The following is a 15506-nucleotide window of genomic DNA, read 5'->3' on the forward strand; positions in this document are numbered from 1 at the left end:
TGTGACTTTTATTAGCCTGTTGTTTGCTTGCAAGTGATTGATGACAATACTGAAAGCATCACCCTCTACACCAAAGCACTAAAGGCTCTGTTTTACCCTGTTTAAGGCCAGACAGATCATTTAGGAAGGGCCTTTCCCATGGCTCCCCCTGTAGTTAATGCAAGGACAGGAACCACTGAAGTGTGAGTTGGATCTGACATGGGATGAATGATTCCCTAAATCAATCAGAATTTAGGTGAGATGAATGCAGGCTTGTCTCCTTTAGTCTCAAAATGTTTTGTTCTTGCTCTCTGCTTTCAGTTCAGTACTTTATTCCCTGTAGAGTGATCTCAATCACAACAAACAAAAAAAAAAACCAACTCAATCTCCCCCCCCAAAAAAGCCAACCCCCCAAAACCCAGACAAATAGAAAACCAAACCAACAAATAGAAAACCAAAGCAACAAACAAATAGAAACCCAAACCAACAATAGAAAGCCAATGCAACAAATAGAAAACCAAAGAAATAAATAGAAAAGCAAAGCAACAAATAGAAAAGCAAAGCAACAAATAGAAAACCAAAGCAACAAATAGAAAACCAAAGCAACAAACAAATAGAAAACCAAAGCAACAAACAAATAGAAAAGCAAAGCAATAAAAAAAAAAAACCAAAACCCCAAACCAAACAAAAAAACCACCCCCAAAATAACAAAAACTCTGAAACCAATCAACAACAAAAATTAATTAAAAAGCAAACAAAACAAACACCCAAACAAGAAAACCAACATAAAAAACAAACCAAACCCAACCAACTGACCAAAAAAAACCCAAAACAAAACAAATAGAAAACCAAACCAACAAACAAATGCCCCCAAAAACCAAACCCAAGCCCAACAAATAGAAAACCAACCAAACAAAACCTCCAAAGAACCAAACCCAAACCACCAAAAAAATAAAACAAACAAACAAAAACAAGAACATAAAAAGCAAACCAAACCCAACAAACCAACATAATAATCAAACAAAAAAACCCAAAACAAATAGAAAACCAACCAAACTATCCCCCAAAAAACCAAGCCCCAAAACAACAAATAAGAAAATGAAACCACAAACCCCCAGAAACCAAACCCAAACCCAATGAAAACTGAAACAACAACAAAAAAACCCAAAACCAAACCCTAATTCAAAGAAAGAAAAAAAATCCAAACAAAAAACTAACAACAAAAAATAATTAAAACCAAACACCCAAACAAAATATCAAGCAACCAAAAATAATTAAAATCAAACACCCAAACAAAAAACCAAGCAACAAAAAAATAATTAAAAGCAACCCCCCAAAGACAACAACATAAAAACCAACCCAAACCAACCAACTGAAAAAAACCAAAGCAAACAACCATCACCTCCACCACCAGAAAAAAAAAAAAAACCAAAAAACCCAAACAACAAAACCCAACCCAACCAACCAACCAAAAAAGAGACAAAGTAACCCCAAACCAAACCAAAACCAAACCCAAACTAAGCAAAACCAAGCAAACAAAAAAAAAAAACCAAATGAAACAAACAAGCAAACAAAAAACCTGCAAACAAAACAAAGAGACAAGCAAGAAAACAAAAGCAAACAACAAAAAACCCAAAACAAAACCCCAAAAGGGGACATTTATAAATCCTGGGAAAATCTGGATATTTCCAACAGGAGAACAATTACAACTGTGCAAACCAGCCTAAGCTTGCTAAATTCAGTGGAGATGGTCCAGTTCTAATTCTGGAGCTGTATGTCATAAGAAGGGTTGAAGCAGGAACATCTGGAGGATTTGATTCTTTAAGTTTGGTGATTGGAAAAAAATCATGTTAAGCAAAGCCTTTGATTCAGGAACTGTGTGGTATCTGAGCTGTCTTCACCAACAGGTTCAAAGACTACAGAGAACCACCTTGGTCCCCAAACCAGTATGAGCTCTCTAAGCAGTACTGGGCAGTCTTATCTGCTCGCTTGGCTTTTGTTATTCTGTTTCAGGTAAGTCTGTTTCAGGTAAGTCTGGCAGGCTGGTCTTGATGATCTCTAGGCTGGACTTGATGATTTCAGAGGTCTTTTCCAGCCTCAATAATTCTGTGATTCTGTTGAGCTGTTGCAGCCACAGAGATATGTGTGTAGCAAAAAGTGTGCTTCAAAGAAGCACACATCCAGTAGAGCTTTTCTGTTCCCAGCCTCATGTGCTTGCACCCAGCCTGCTGAGGTGTTGGTGGGCTGCAGAACAAGTTCACAGAATCACAGAATCATGGAATGGTCTGGGTTGGAAGGGGATCTCCAAAGGTCATCCAGTCCAACCCCCTCTGCAGTCAGTAGGGGCATCCTCCACTAGATCAGGTTGCCCAGAGCCCTGTTGATTCTCACTTTGAATACCTCCAGGGATGGAGCCCCAACCACCTCCCTGAGCAACCTGTTCCAGTGTTCCACTGCCCTCATGGTGAACAACTTGTTCCTAACATCCAATTAAATCTCCTCTAGTTTGAAGCCATTGCCCCTTGTCCTGTCACTGTTCTCCCTTCTGAGAACTTGGCACACATTTCTTCAGCAGATGTTTCATCTGCCTTCACAGAAGAGAATCCCCACAGCCTGCATTAGCCCCAGGCACTAGCAGTGAGCCCCCAAATACCCCAGTCTCTTGAGAGCTTTGGTTGAGAAGACTGTCAGTTTTTATGCTCTCAGGGATTCTACTTGTAAAAGTGCAGCCTTGTTAAATGCTGTTCTTTACCCAAAGCAAGAAATAGGCAGAAGTAATAAATCCTCCAGGGTCTTTTGCCACTTTCTACAAGTAAATTGAGTAAATTCTTCCCAGTTTGGAGATTTCATTGGCAAGAGATTTGCCAGTCATATCTTGCCTCCCAAATAGCAGAGTCCTTCTTCTTTTCTCCATGATCTGGGATCCCTTCACAGTCAAATTCGTCCCACACTTCACAGTGAAATCCTTTTGTCTTTCCTCCTCATCTGCCAAATATTCCTGAAGGGTGACTGCAAGTCTTGTCTGGTTTATATTGCTCTTTTCTGCTTCTTCACTCTGTCTTCAGTAATTTTCCACCACTGGCTACAGTACATTTGAAACCAACTGGTTATATTCTGGGCTTCAAACAGCCCTGGCTATTGTTTTGCCTGACTATATTCCCTGGGATAATTGGCTCCATTTTCTGGGACAAGAGAGCTCATGCCAGTAGCCTTGTCAGCAAACATTATCACACATTTTGAGGCATTCTGAAACACAGCAGTTTGCACAACATGATCATGATAACACAACCCCCCAAAGCATAATTAATCTCTACATTTCATAAACAAGCTAAACTGTCTGCCCAGCCTGCTTCCTGCCTCTGTGTTATAAGCATCACCTGTAATGACACACTTAGGGCTCAGGGTTGTGGCTTGCACTCTGCAGTGATGCAAAAGGAACCTGCTTGTCAAGCAGACAGAAGGCTTTGAGGGCAAAATGAGCATGAAAGTTGTCTGCTCAGTCCACATTGGAAACACGTAGGTGAGACTCTGTTGGATGAAGCTTTCACAGGCATTGCCCTTAGAATCATAGATTGGTTTGGGTTGGAAGGGACCCCCAAAGGCCATCCAGTCCAACCCCCCTGCAGTCAGCAGGAACATCCCCCACTAGATCAGATTGCTCAGAGCCTTCTTGAGCCTGACCTTGAATATCTTCAGGGATGGGGCCTCAATTACCTTCCTGGGCAACCTGTTGCAGTGTTCTACCATGCTGATGTTAAAGAACTTCCTCCTAATGTCCAGCCTAAATCTCCTCTACTCTAAAACCATTGTTCCTTGTCCTATCACTTCAGGCCTTTGGAAACCTTCCAGCTTTCTTGAAGGCCTTCTTCAGGTATTGAATTGCTGCTGTAAGGTCTCCACAGAGTCTTCACTTCTCCAGGCTGAAGAATCCCACCTCCCTCATCCTGTCCTCATAGCACAGGCACTCCAGTCCCTTGATCATTTTTGTGGGGTCTGAGTTCAGTCTCCATTAATTTGGTATTGATAAATGGGCAGCTTTGGATGCTTGTGAAGAACAGGACTGGTTTAGCCCTGTTGTTTAGATCATGAACCTATGGATGAACCCAAGTTCTTGCCCATTTCAAACCTAACTGAAGCATGTGCTTCATTCAGCCTCTCCAACGAGGGGCAGTTGGGCACAAACACAATCTCTTTCTTGAAATGATGTTTTGCTAAGTGCCATCAACAGAACCTTGCAGCTGTAGCCATTAGGTTTCCTCTAGTGGGAGTGTTTTGGACTCTTTCTGTTTGCTTCACGCCTGAATTATTTCACTGTGAGGGTGATGGAACACTGGATCAAGGTGCCCAGGGGGGTTGTGGAGTCTCCCTGTCTAAAGATAATCAAAACCCACCTGGATGAGTTCCTGTGTGATCTGGTATAGGTGATCCTGCTCTGCAGGGGGGTTGGATTGGATGATCACTCGAGGTCCCTTCCAGCCCCTAACATTCTGTGATTCTATGATTCTGCTCCTGTCTTTGCAGAACCTGGTGATGTTCCTCAGCGTTCTGGTGGATTGGATGATTCCTGACATCCCCAAGGACATCAGTGAGCAGATCAAAAAGGAGAAGAGTATGCTTGTTGACTTCTTCCTGAAAGAAGAGCATGAAAAGCTGAAGCTGATCGAAAGCTTCATCACCCACGACAAGCACAAACACAAAAGTGGGACCAAAGGCAGCAGGATCCGGGCCGCCAGCTTCCAGGGCTACCAGCTCAACAGAAGCAGGCAAAGCAGCTTCACCTCCTTTAGCTCCCAGCACACAGAAGTGTGACTCCTTAGGGAAGGATAACACAAACCATGCTTACTTCTGCCCTATCTGCTTGCTGTGTGATGTGATTCTCAACCTGGAGCAAGAGAGACACTGAAGGAAGAGGCAGGGATCAAACCCGGAGGCTTCTTTGGCTTCCTTAGAAAAATCCAAATGCAAGGGTTTGTGATGTATTTTGTATGCTATCTGGACTGCAGCATTTTCACATTTTATCAGTTCAGGATAAAGCTTTCATTGTGGCTGTAGCTGGTCCTCGTAGTGGTGCATGAGTTGGGTAGGCATGCAGGAATTCTTCTCACTCATGCAGTCTGCATGGTAGGACCACATCCATCCTTCTTCCTGCAGCCAGCCTGTGGGGCACAGGAAATAAAAGGGACACTCCTGCTTTAGGATCTATCTTTTGGCAGATCTGAGCCACCATGGTGAAGCATGCAAAGCACATGGGCTCACAGCTGGTAGCTACCAGAGGATGGCTGTAAACACGGTGAGTCTCAGGGAGTCTTTGTGCCTTCAGACGCTGCCACTTGGTGCTGTCTCTCTTGAGCATGCAGGGCTGCCAAGGACACAGAGCTGTGGGAAGAGAGGGAATAAAATTCACTGAGCACTTTCATCTGCAGATACACTCTGTTCTGCTTAGCTGGAGCTTGAATGCATGTGCTAATGAGCAGAGAGGCTGCACCGTGTGCATCAGAATGGAGTTAAGCTGCTAGAAGCAGGGAAGCTCATTCATTGCCCTCAAGAAACCAAAAACCTGCATGATTCATTCTCCTCTCGCTTAGTCTGGGATCTCAGTCATTATCAAGAGGAATCAGGGCCAGTAAACCAACACCAGCACAGAGCTGGGGAGTGTGGAATGGAATCAAGCCCTATAAATCATGTGGCATTTTCATGTACCTTGAGCATAAAGCAAGAAAAGTCACTGCTGTGATGCATTTACTGTAAAATGATTTGCAGGGCAACGTTTCTTTGGAAGAGAAGCATATCCAGTAAGCAACTGAATAACTAACTTTATTCTCTTATGAATGAAAAGGAAAAAACAAAAATTTTCTTTAAAACTCCATGTCTTTTCCTGTAGATTCTGTCTCTAACCTGATGTCAAATTCAGAGTCTGGAATGAATGAATGAATAAATAAATAAATAAATAAATAAATAAATAAATAGATATTCTTCTTTTGTCTTCTCATAATGCTTTGAAAACCATCAAAAACACAAAGAAAAAAAAAGTTTCAGGCATTGCATGATCACAGGATCACAGGATGTTAGGTGTTGGAAGGGACCTCTGGAGATCTTCCAGTCCAGCCCTCCTGCCAGAACAGGACCATAGAATCTAGCACAGGTTGCACAGGAACACATCCAGGTGGGTCTGGAAAGTCTCCAGAGAAGGAGACTCCACAACCTCTCTGGGCAGCCTGTTCCAGTGCTCTGGGACACTTGCAGTTAAAGAAGTTCCTCCTCATGTTCCGGTAGAACCTCCTGCGCTGTAGTTTGCATCCATTGCCCCTTGTCCTGTCCCAGGGTACAACTGAGCAGAGGCTGTCCCTTCCTTCATGACCCCCAGCCCTCAGATATTTATAGACATTGATTAGATCCCCTCTCAGTCTTCTCCTCTCCAGACTAAACAGCCCCAGGGCTCTCAGTCTCCTCATCAGGCAGTGCTCCAGTCCCTTCAGCACCCTCGTAGTCCTCTGTTGGACTCTCTCCAGCAGATACCTGTCCCTCTTGAACTGGGCAGCCCAGAACTGGATGCAATATTCCAGGTGAGTTCTCACCAGGGCAGAATAGAGGGGGAAGAGAACCTCCCTGGATCTGTTGGACACACTTTTCTTAATGCACCCCAGGATCCCATTGGCCTTCTTGGGCACAAGGGCTCTTTATAATGGTGTATGATATATTTCTGAAGCCTGAGAATTTCATTGTTCTCTTGGATGGAGATGGAAGAACTTTTGGTAATTAAATGAGGCATGTGAAAATATTTGTTGTGTCTTTTTTTTTTTTTCATTCAGAAAAAGAAGATGGGAGAACCTTTGTGAGAGAGGCTGAAATTAAAAGCTTCATTAAAAAAAATAATCATTTAGGGTTGTGTCATATATTGTAGATCACTTTAGAAATTATCATGTCAGTTTGAATAAAATTGCAAATGTTTAAGTTTTGTGGGGAAAAAAAAATAATCTGATCTCTCCAAGTGTTTTCTTGTTTGCTGAATTTTTCAAGGCTTCAGAGAGTGTTCTTCCACTTTCTGAAAATTTGTTGTTTTTTTTTTTTTTTAACAAGAAATAACTAACATTTTGCTGAGGATATTGCCCAGATCTCAGTTTGACTACATACACTCCTGACTACAAATATAATTTACAGAATCATAGAGTGGTCTGGGTTGGAAGGGACTTCCGAAGGTCATCCAGTCCAACCCCCTCTGCAGTCAGCAGGGACATCCCCAGCTAGGTCAGGTTGTCCAGAGCCCTGTCAAGCCTCACTTGTAAATGTTAAAAACTGTGCAATACTACAACGTTTCTCCTTTTAAAATATATATTTTATCTATATATGTATATTAAAACAAGCTCTTTGAAGATCTCTTGATATAATGTATATAAACTATTGACTGTGTATGTATTTGGTGTTTCTAATTGAGATGAATGGTAGGAAAATTCTTCTACTTATATGTCATAGAATCATAGAATGGTTTAGGTTGGAAGGGACCTTAGAGATCATTTGCTCCAACCTCCCCACCATGGGCAGGGACACCTCTCAACTAGACTCAGCTGCTCAAGGCCTCAAAAGCCCCAGGGAGGAGGCATCCACAACCTCCCTGGGCAGCCCATTCCAGATTCTAACCACCTTCATACTCAAGAACTTCTTCCTAAGATCCAGTCTAAACCTACCCTCCCTCAGCTTCAAACTATTCCCCCTTGACCTATTGCTAGACACCCTTATGAAAAGTGCCTCTGCAGCCTTCCTATAGGATCCTTTCAGGTGCTGGAAGGCAGCTCAAAGGTCCCCCCAAAGTCTTCTCTTCTCCAGGCTGAACACCTGCAGCTCCCTCAACCTATCTTCATAGCAGAGGTGCTCCAGCCCTTGAGTCATCTTTGTGACCCTCCTCTGGACTCGCTCCAATAGCTCTGCGCCCTTCTTGTGCTGGGGACACAGTCACCTGTGGTCATGCAAACTACATTCTTGTCAGGCCTGTAAATCCTGTTATTTCCTCTTGGGGAGGCTCTCCTGATGGGATTCATATCACCAAAACAGAGTTATTAAAATTTAGGTAGGTTCCTTCTGCAGTCACCAGAAAGGGAAAGACATCACCAACCAGCAGAAGATAAATCACCCTGGAAGATGACAGGACTAAAGGGAATGAATCAAAAGTAGAAATGGGTAGATTCAGATTAGATGTTAGGAAGAAGTTCTTCCCCATGAAGGTGGTGAGACACTGGAACAGGTTGCCCAGGGAGGTGGTGGAAGCCTCATCCCTGGAGGTTTTTGCAGCCAGTCTGGATGTGGCTGTGAGCAACCTGCTCTAGTGTGAGGTGTCCCTGCCCATGGCAGGGGGGTTGGAACTGGATGATCCTTGAGGTCCCTTCCAACCCTAACAATTCTATGATTCTATGATGGTCTCCTTCCTTGTACTGCAGTGGGAGCCTTTCAGGTTGGGTGCCTGGGTTTTAGAAGACCAGCACCTAACCTCCTGAGTCAGAGTTCCTGATCTGTTCCTAGCGCTGGAAGAATTAGCAGCTGCTAGACTCCCAACTGATGATGCTTGTTTTGTTTTGCTTTAATTTTGCTAGGTGCTTGAATAACTGCTATATGCTACTAACCACTACTGTTACAGCCCTGTGACAGAAACCTTAATTGCCTCCCTCTAAGACTGACATTTAAATGAGGGCACTGTATCTCATCACAAACAAATTGTCTCATTTGACTTTCAAAAGACCAACAATCCCTGCTGGGGATTCCATGATCTAATGTATTAAGGCAGCAAATATTAATGCCATCTACTCCCTCACTGACACTAGGGGCTGTTCTGGTGGTGGATTTGGGAGTTTTTGAACTGCCTGTGTTTGCTGTGATTGCAGCTCTTGGTGATTGAAATGCAATTTTAATTACTCCAAAATACCTCTGACTGGGGAGAAATCTTTCCATACAGAATTAAAAAAAAAAAAAAAAATCAATCTTGCCAGACCTTTAAACTATCCTAATGCTCTCTTCCTTATTTTTTTTTAAACCCAGTATATGGGAGTGCTTGCATTTAGAAAGTGGCTTACCTCCTTGCATGACCTCCTCTTTCACAGTGGCTTGTTTGATGAAGGGTGTTCAGAGTTAAGGCTCTCAAAATGATCATTTTTGTACACCCTTCCTTTTTTTTTTTTTTTTTTTTTTTTGGGCCAGTCTTGTAAAAAAACCTGGGAGTCGCTCAAAACCAGTCAGAAAAACAGTCAGAAAAAGTCAGAAAAACACCCTCCTGAAAGCTGAATGCATTAGGCTGCTGTTACAGAGAATTTCCATAACAAGCACCTGAAATGCTTTGCTGGGCTCCCAAAGAAGATACTGTGTTTCTAGATTTCCTAGGAAAAGGAACCAGAGAAGCCAGCAGACGTACACTGACGCTCCCAAGGCTCTCAGGAGATTTCTATCCTGCACCCAAACAAGGCTGGGAAAGCAGAGCAGCAGCAGCCAGCACAACTGACATCCAGATGGGATCTACCATGAGGGCACAACCAGGATGGACAGCTTAATTGTCTCTATCTCTGATATGGTTTCTGTTTGTCCTCTCAGACTCGAGGGTTTCATTCACTGAGAATTCCTGCACGTTTGGGACTTGACTCAGGTGCAGTCCCTGAGGGTTGCAGCCCTTTGTTCCATTTCTATGGCAGCCTCTGGATTCTCCTGACACTGCTTCCCATCAGCTCCTGTAACTGTAGATCACTGCTCAGGTATTCATTCATTCCCAGTTTCTACCTTATCTCTTCTGAACAAAGCAAGACTTTATCTGATCCCTTTTTATCAGTGAGATGCTTGTAAATCTATCCACAAAGTGCTCCCTTACCATAACTTGTGTCTCAGACTGTTTCAAGAAAGGTGCATGGAAAGCTCTCTCCAGGGAAGAACAGAACAGAAGGGATGCAAGCAGAAACACAAAGGTAATAAAACCTGGGAGCTATTGTCACTCTCTTTGCTTCAGCAATGAAAAAGGAGCTAAAAATCCCTGCAAAAGGAAAAAAAAAAAACAAACCCAAAAACAACCAAACCAACAAAACCAAACCCTAAGCAGAGTAGGAATTGCTTAGATGTTTCTGTACACATAGTTCAGAATTTCCTAACCCTTTGGACTGTCCCAACTGTAAAGTGAAAGCCCCAATTAAAGCCAACAAGCAAACTCACATGCACTTTGTGTGTGAGTATAATACTGCCACACTGAGTGCCACACTGAGTGCCACACTGAGTGCCACAGCCAGGCACAAAGAACCAAATCCACGCTGGAGGCTTCCCATGGAGTGGCACTAACAGCACTGTCTGTAATTACACATCTAACCAGAGCAGTGTGAGTGAGAAGCAACTAAAAGAAGCAACTTCCAGGGATGAGGCTTCCACCACCTCCCAGGGCAAACTGTGCCAGTGTCTCACCACCCTACGGTGAAGAGCTTCTTCCTAATGTCTAATCTAAATCTCCCCTCCTCTAGCTTGGATCCATTCCCCCTGGTCCTACCACTCCCTGACACCCTAAAAAGTCCCTCCCCAGCTTTCTTGTAGTCCCCTTCAGATACTGGAAGGCCACAATAAGGTCTCCTCAAAGCCTTCTCTTCTCCAGACTGAACAGCCCCAACTCTCTCAGTCTGTCCTCACAGGAGAGGAGCTCCAGCCCTCTGCTCATCCTCGTGGCCCTTCTCTGGACACACTTCAGGACATCCATATGACACTCAGAACTGATGAAATGCAGTCCAGACAGAAAAGGGCAGCTTATGTGGAAGTCTGTCTGTTAAATTACTGCTTGAAAACATTCAACTCACCATGCACAATATTTACCACTGTTAGCAATAAACTCATCTGACTACAATAACATAACAGCTGTTACTAGTAGGCAGTCTCACCCTTTAATTAGGCACAGATGGTCCTTCTGATTTCCTGTCTGGTCTAATTCTTTTGGATTTTGTTTGTGTTTTGAGAACAAAATATAAGTGAGTTTTGTTTGTGGCTGTTCCTGTAGGTAAATTCCTTCACACCAGATACTGGTTAAGACATCTCATGTGTCTAGCCTACCAAGTAGAAAGCATACAAAGTAGGCTGGGTGAGGAGTGACTTCAGAGTAGTCTTGGACTTGGGGATGTCAGCTCATAGAATCATAGAATTGTTAGAGTTAGAATGGACCCCAAGGATCATCCAGTTCCAACCCCCCTGCCATGGGCAGGGACACCTCACACTACATCAGGTTGCACACAGTCACATCCAGCCTGGCTGCAAAAAACCTCCAGGGATGAGGCTTCCACCACCTCCCTGGGCAACCTGTTCCAGCGTCTCACCACCCTCATGGGGAAAAACTTCATCTTAACATCCAATCAGAATCTACCCATTTCTATTTTTGTTCCATTTCCCCTAGTCCTCTCAATACCTGACAGCCTAAAAAGTCCCTCCCCAGCTTTCTTGTAGCTCCCTTCAGATCCTGGAAGGCCACAAGAAGGTCTCCTCAGAGCCTTCTCCAGACTGAACTCTCTCAGCCTGTCTTCATAGGAGAGGAGCTCCAGCCCTCTGATCATCCTCATGGCCCTTCTCTGGACACATTCCAGCACCTCCATATCCTTCTTGTCATAGGGCTGCAGAACTGGATGCAGTACTCCAGGTGGGATCTCACCAGAGTGGAGCAGAGGGGGAGAATCACCTCCCTCAACCTGCTGGCCACACTTCTCTCGAGGCAGCCCAGGATGTGATTGGCTTTCTGAGCTGCTAGTGTCCACTGGCAGCTCATATTGAGCTTCTTATCCACCACCACCATCAAGTCCTTTCCTTCAGGGTTGCTCTCAATCAGTCCCTGCCCTGCTGATGGAAAAAAACTCAACATGAGCCAGAAATGGCAGCCCAGAAAGGCAGCCCTGTGCTGGGTTGTATGAAAAGAAGTGTGAGCAGCAGGATGAATGAGGTGATTCTGCTCTTATGAGATCCCACCTGGAGTGCTGTGTCCAGTTCTGTTGCTCCAGCATAAGAGGGACAGGAAGCTGCTGGAGTGGGTCCAAAGGAGCAATGATCAGAGGGCTGCAGCACCTTCCCTGCAGGGACAGGCTGAGAGAGATGGACTTGTTCAACCTGGAGAAAAGAAAGTTCCAGGGACACCTCAGAGCAGCCTTCCAGTACCTGAAGGGGGCCTACAAGAAGGCTGGGGAGGAACTTTTCACAAGGGCTTGTTGTGGTAGGACAAGAGAGAACAGTTCAAAGCTTGAAGAGGGCAGATTTAGGCTGGAGATTAGGAAGAAATTCTTTCCAGTGAGGGTGGTGAGACACTGGAACAGGTTGCCCAGGGAGGGAGGTGTTCAAGGCCAGGCTGGATGAGGCTTTGAACAGCCTGGAAGGTATCCCTGCCTATGGCAGGGGGTTGGAACTGGATGATATTTAAGGACCCTACCAACCAAAACCATTCTCTGGAAGTGTCTTTATTGCACTTAAAGGTACAGAAAGCAGGGAAGGCTGTACAGCTGAGCTCCCAGATGTGGCCTTGCAAATGACAGCAGCACCTGGTTCATTTGGAAGGTCTACAGGCAGCAGAGCCTTAAGAATAGCTTTAGCCAGGAGATGAGCACAGATCCTGTGTGCATTGTGTGCAACCTCTTTGAAGAAGGGTCTGCCCTAGGTATTCTCTATGTGTGTTTCAACCCTTCCTACACCCCTCACTACTACCAAAATCTGATTATTCCCTGCATTCCCCATACTCAATTATTAATTGATTATTAAATTATGAATCACTGCATTAATTACATGGCTGTATTAGTTACCCAGCTACCCTTACTGCCTGCTTCCCACTACCAGTGGAATTGTTAAAAGCAATCACATTCCATAACAACTCCTGAGACAGCTTGCTGAGACACTTTGTTCCATGCCTGGTGACCTAATGAAATTTTTTTTTTTATGTATATTTTCAGTCTTCTTGGCAGCACAATCCTGCAGCTTTATTTTTCCTAATTCTCAAGAAAGCCACCACAGAATCACAGAATGTTAGAGGTTGGAAGGGACCTCCAGAGATCATCCAGTCCAACCCTGCTTCCAGAGCAGGATCACCTATGGCAGGTTACAGGGGAACACATCCAGGTGGGTTTTGAAAGTCTCCAGGAAAGGAAACTCCACAACTTGTCTGGGCAGCCTGCTCCAGTGCTCTGTCACCCTCACCATAAAGAACTGTGTCTTCATGTTGAGGTGGAACCTGTGTTCTAGCTTGTACCTATTGATCTTTGTCCTAGCACTGGGCACCACTGAAAAAAAGGCTGGCACCTTCATCTTCACCCCCACCCCTCAGATACTTATAGATGTTGATAAGGTCCCCTCTCTGTCTTCTGTTCTCAAGGCTAAACAGCCTCAGGGCTCTCAGTCTTTCTTCATAGCAGAGATGTTCAAGTCCTGCAATCATCCTTGTGGCTCTCCATTGGGTTCTCTCCAGCAGGTCTCTGTCTCTCTTGAATTGAGGAGCCCAAAACTGGACACAGTATTCCAGGTGTGGTCTCAGCAGGGCACAGTAGAGGAAGAGGAGAACCTTCCTAGACCTGTTGGCCACAGTTTTCTTGCTGCACCCCAGGATGCTGTTGGCCCTCTTGTCCACAATGGTATCCTTTGCTGGAGCTCTGACTACCACCACAGGATCAGAGGAGAGACTCAGTAGTGTTACTGGGTTTTGTACTTTCTTCACTGCATGAAAGGTCTTGGACCATTCAGTATAAATCACTCTTCTTTCACGGACATCTAATGTTCATGCTAAATGAACCTTGACAAACATAATGACATTTCACACATTGGAACAGTTTTAGTTGATATTCATAGGTCTGGGAACAAACCTCTGCTATGAGGACAGGCTGAGGGAGCTGGGGTTGTCCAGACTGGAGAAGAGAAGGCTCCAGGCAGACCTAAGAGCAGCCTTCCAGTAGCTGAAGGGGGCTCCAAGAAGGCTGCAGAGGGACTGTTTGCAAAGGCCTGCAGTGACAGGATGGGGACAATGGTTTGAAATGAGAGAAGAGCAGATTTAGGTTGGATGATAGGAACAAGTTCTTGAACACTGGAAGAAGTTGCCCAGGGAGGTGGTTGAGGCCCCATCCCTGGAGATCTTCAAGGACAGAATCCACCCCTGGGGATGTTCAAGGTCAGGCTTGACAAGGCTCTGAGCAACCTGATCTAGTGGAGGATGTCCCTGCTGCCTGCAGGGGGGCTGTTAGACTAGATGACCTTTGGAGGTCCCTTCCAACCCAAACCACTCTATGATTCTATGATTTTGATCTAGAAGAGTATTATTAGTGTCAGGGCTCTGATGAAGAGCCTGAAAAAGGGGAGAGATATAGTTTATAAAATGTGCACTTCGTTATGAAAATAAAATAAATCAACTGCAAAGACTGGATTAAGAAGAGATTTCTTTTGCCTTTTTTTTTTTTTTACAAGAATAAATAAACAAATCTCCTCATCATATGATTTGCTCACTCTAATGTCATTCAGAACTGGTTCCAGTAGATGGAGCAAGAAAGCAGAAGGAAAATTGCCACAGACCTAGAAGGTACTCGGTGGAGGTTCCTGAGGCAGGACATGAAATCCACACACAGTCATCCAACATGCCCCAAACCAGCAGAGGAGAAAGCACTTTGAAAGCTACTCCACGGATTCCAGCTCAGTCAGAAACACTTCTCACATAACTGACCCTGACAGGAATTTTTCTTTGGAATTGGCTTAGTAGCTAAAGCAAAAGAACCACTTGGGATGTTTTCCCCCAAAGCCAAGAAAAGGGATTAATTAGAACTGGTTTGTTAGTCTGTTAGATTTAGGGGAGATCAGGACAGTTTAATGCTTCAACAAAAGTTAATGTTGTGAAGAAGCATTAAATGAGACAAGATACATCCCATACCACCTCCAGCCTCTTATTTCTCACTGCCTCTCTCTTCTGACTCTGTAGATGCCATGTGGTGCCTCGTTCACCAAGAGGTCCTGCATCCCAAGCAGCATCCCCTGCTGCAGGAAATGTGCCTGGAGGCCCCACACAGACACAGACCAGCTGAGCTGCAGCTCCTGGGAGCCAAGGTAACACCAAGCTCCTCATTTGGGATAACATAGAATCATTAAGGTTGGAAAAGACCTTTAAGATCATCGAGTCCAACCATAACCCAGCTACCATGACCAATAAAGTAGATGCTGAAGTGCCACATCTACATACTTCTTGAACATCTCCTGAGATAGTGATTCCACCAAGCCCCTGGGCAGCCTGTTCCAACCCCTCACCATTCCCTCAGTGAAGAAGTTTTTCCTCATATCCAACCTAAACCTCCCCTGGCACAACTGAAACCCATTTCCTCTCATCCTATCTCTAGCTACTTGGGAGAAGAGACCAACCCCAGCCTCACTCCAACCTCATTTCAGGGAGCTGTAGAGAGCAATAAGATCTCCCTTTAGCCTTCTCTTCAACAGACTGAACAATCCCAGCTCCCTCAGCTGCTCCTCATATGATGCCCTCCAAACCCCTCCCCAGCCTCCTTGCTCTCCTATGGACACCATCAATATCT

General features: G+C 44.6%; 1 protein-coding gene across 1 annotated transcript in view; it reads left to right on the top strand.

Moving 5' to 3' along the window:
• Window positions 1–4788, top strand: part of ANO2 (anoctamin 2) — a 158816-nt gene extending 154028 nt beyond the window's left edge. The window contains exons 24-25 of the mRNA XM_054399996.1: window positions 1887–1992; window positions 4501–4788. Of these exons, the coding sequence (XP_054255971.1) occupies window positions 1887–1992; window positions 4501–4788 (394 nt within the window). The remainder of the gene's footprint in view (window positions 1–1886; window positions 1993–4500) is intronic.
• The last annotated feature ends 10718 nt before the right edge of the window (window positions 4789–15506 follow it).

This window comes from Indicator indicator, chromosome 3 (assembly GCF_027791375.1).
Source record: "Indicator indicator isolate 239-I01 chromosome 3, UM_Iind_1.1, whole genome shotgun sequence".
Lineage (NCBI taxonomy): Eukaryota > Metazoa > Chordata > Aves > Piciformes > Indicatoridae > Indicator > Indicator indicator.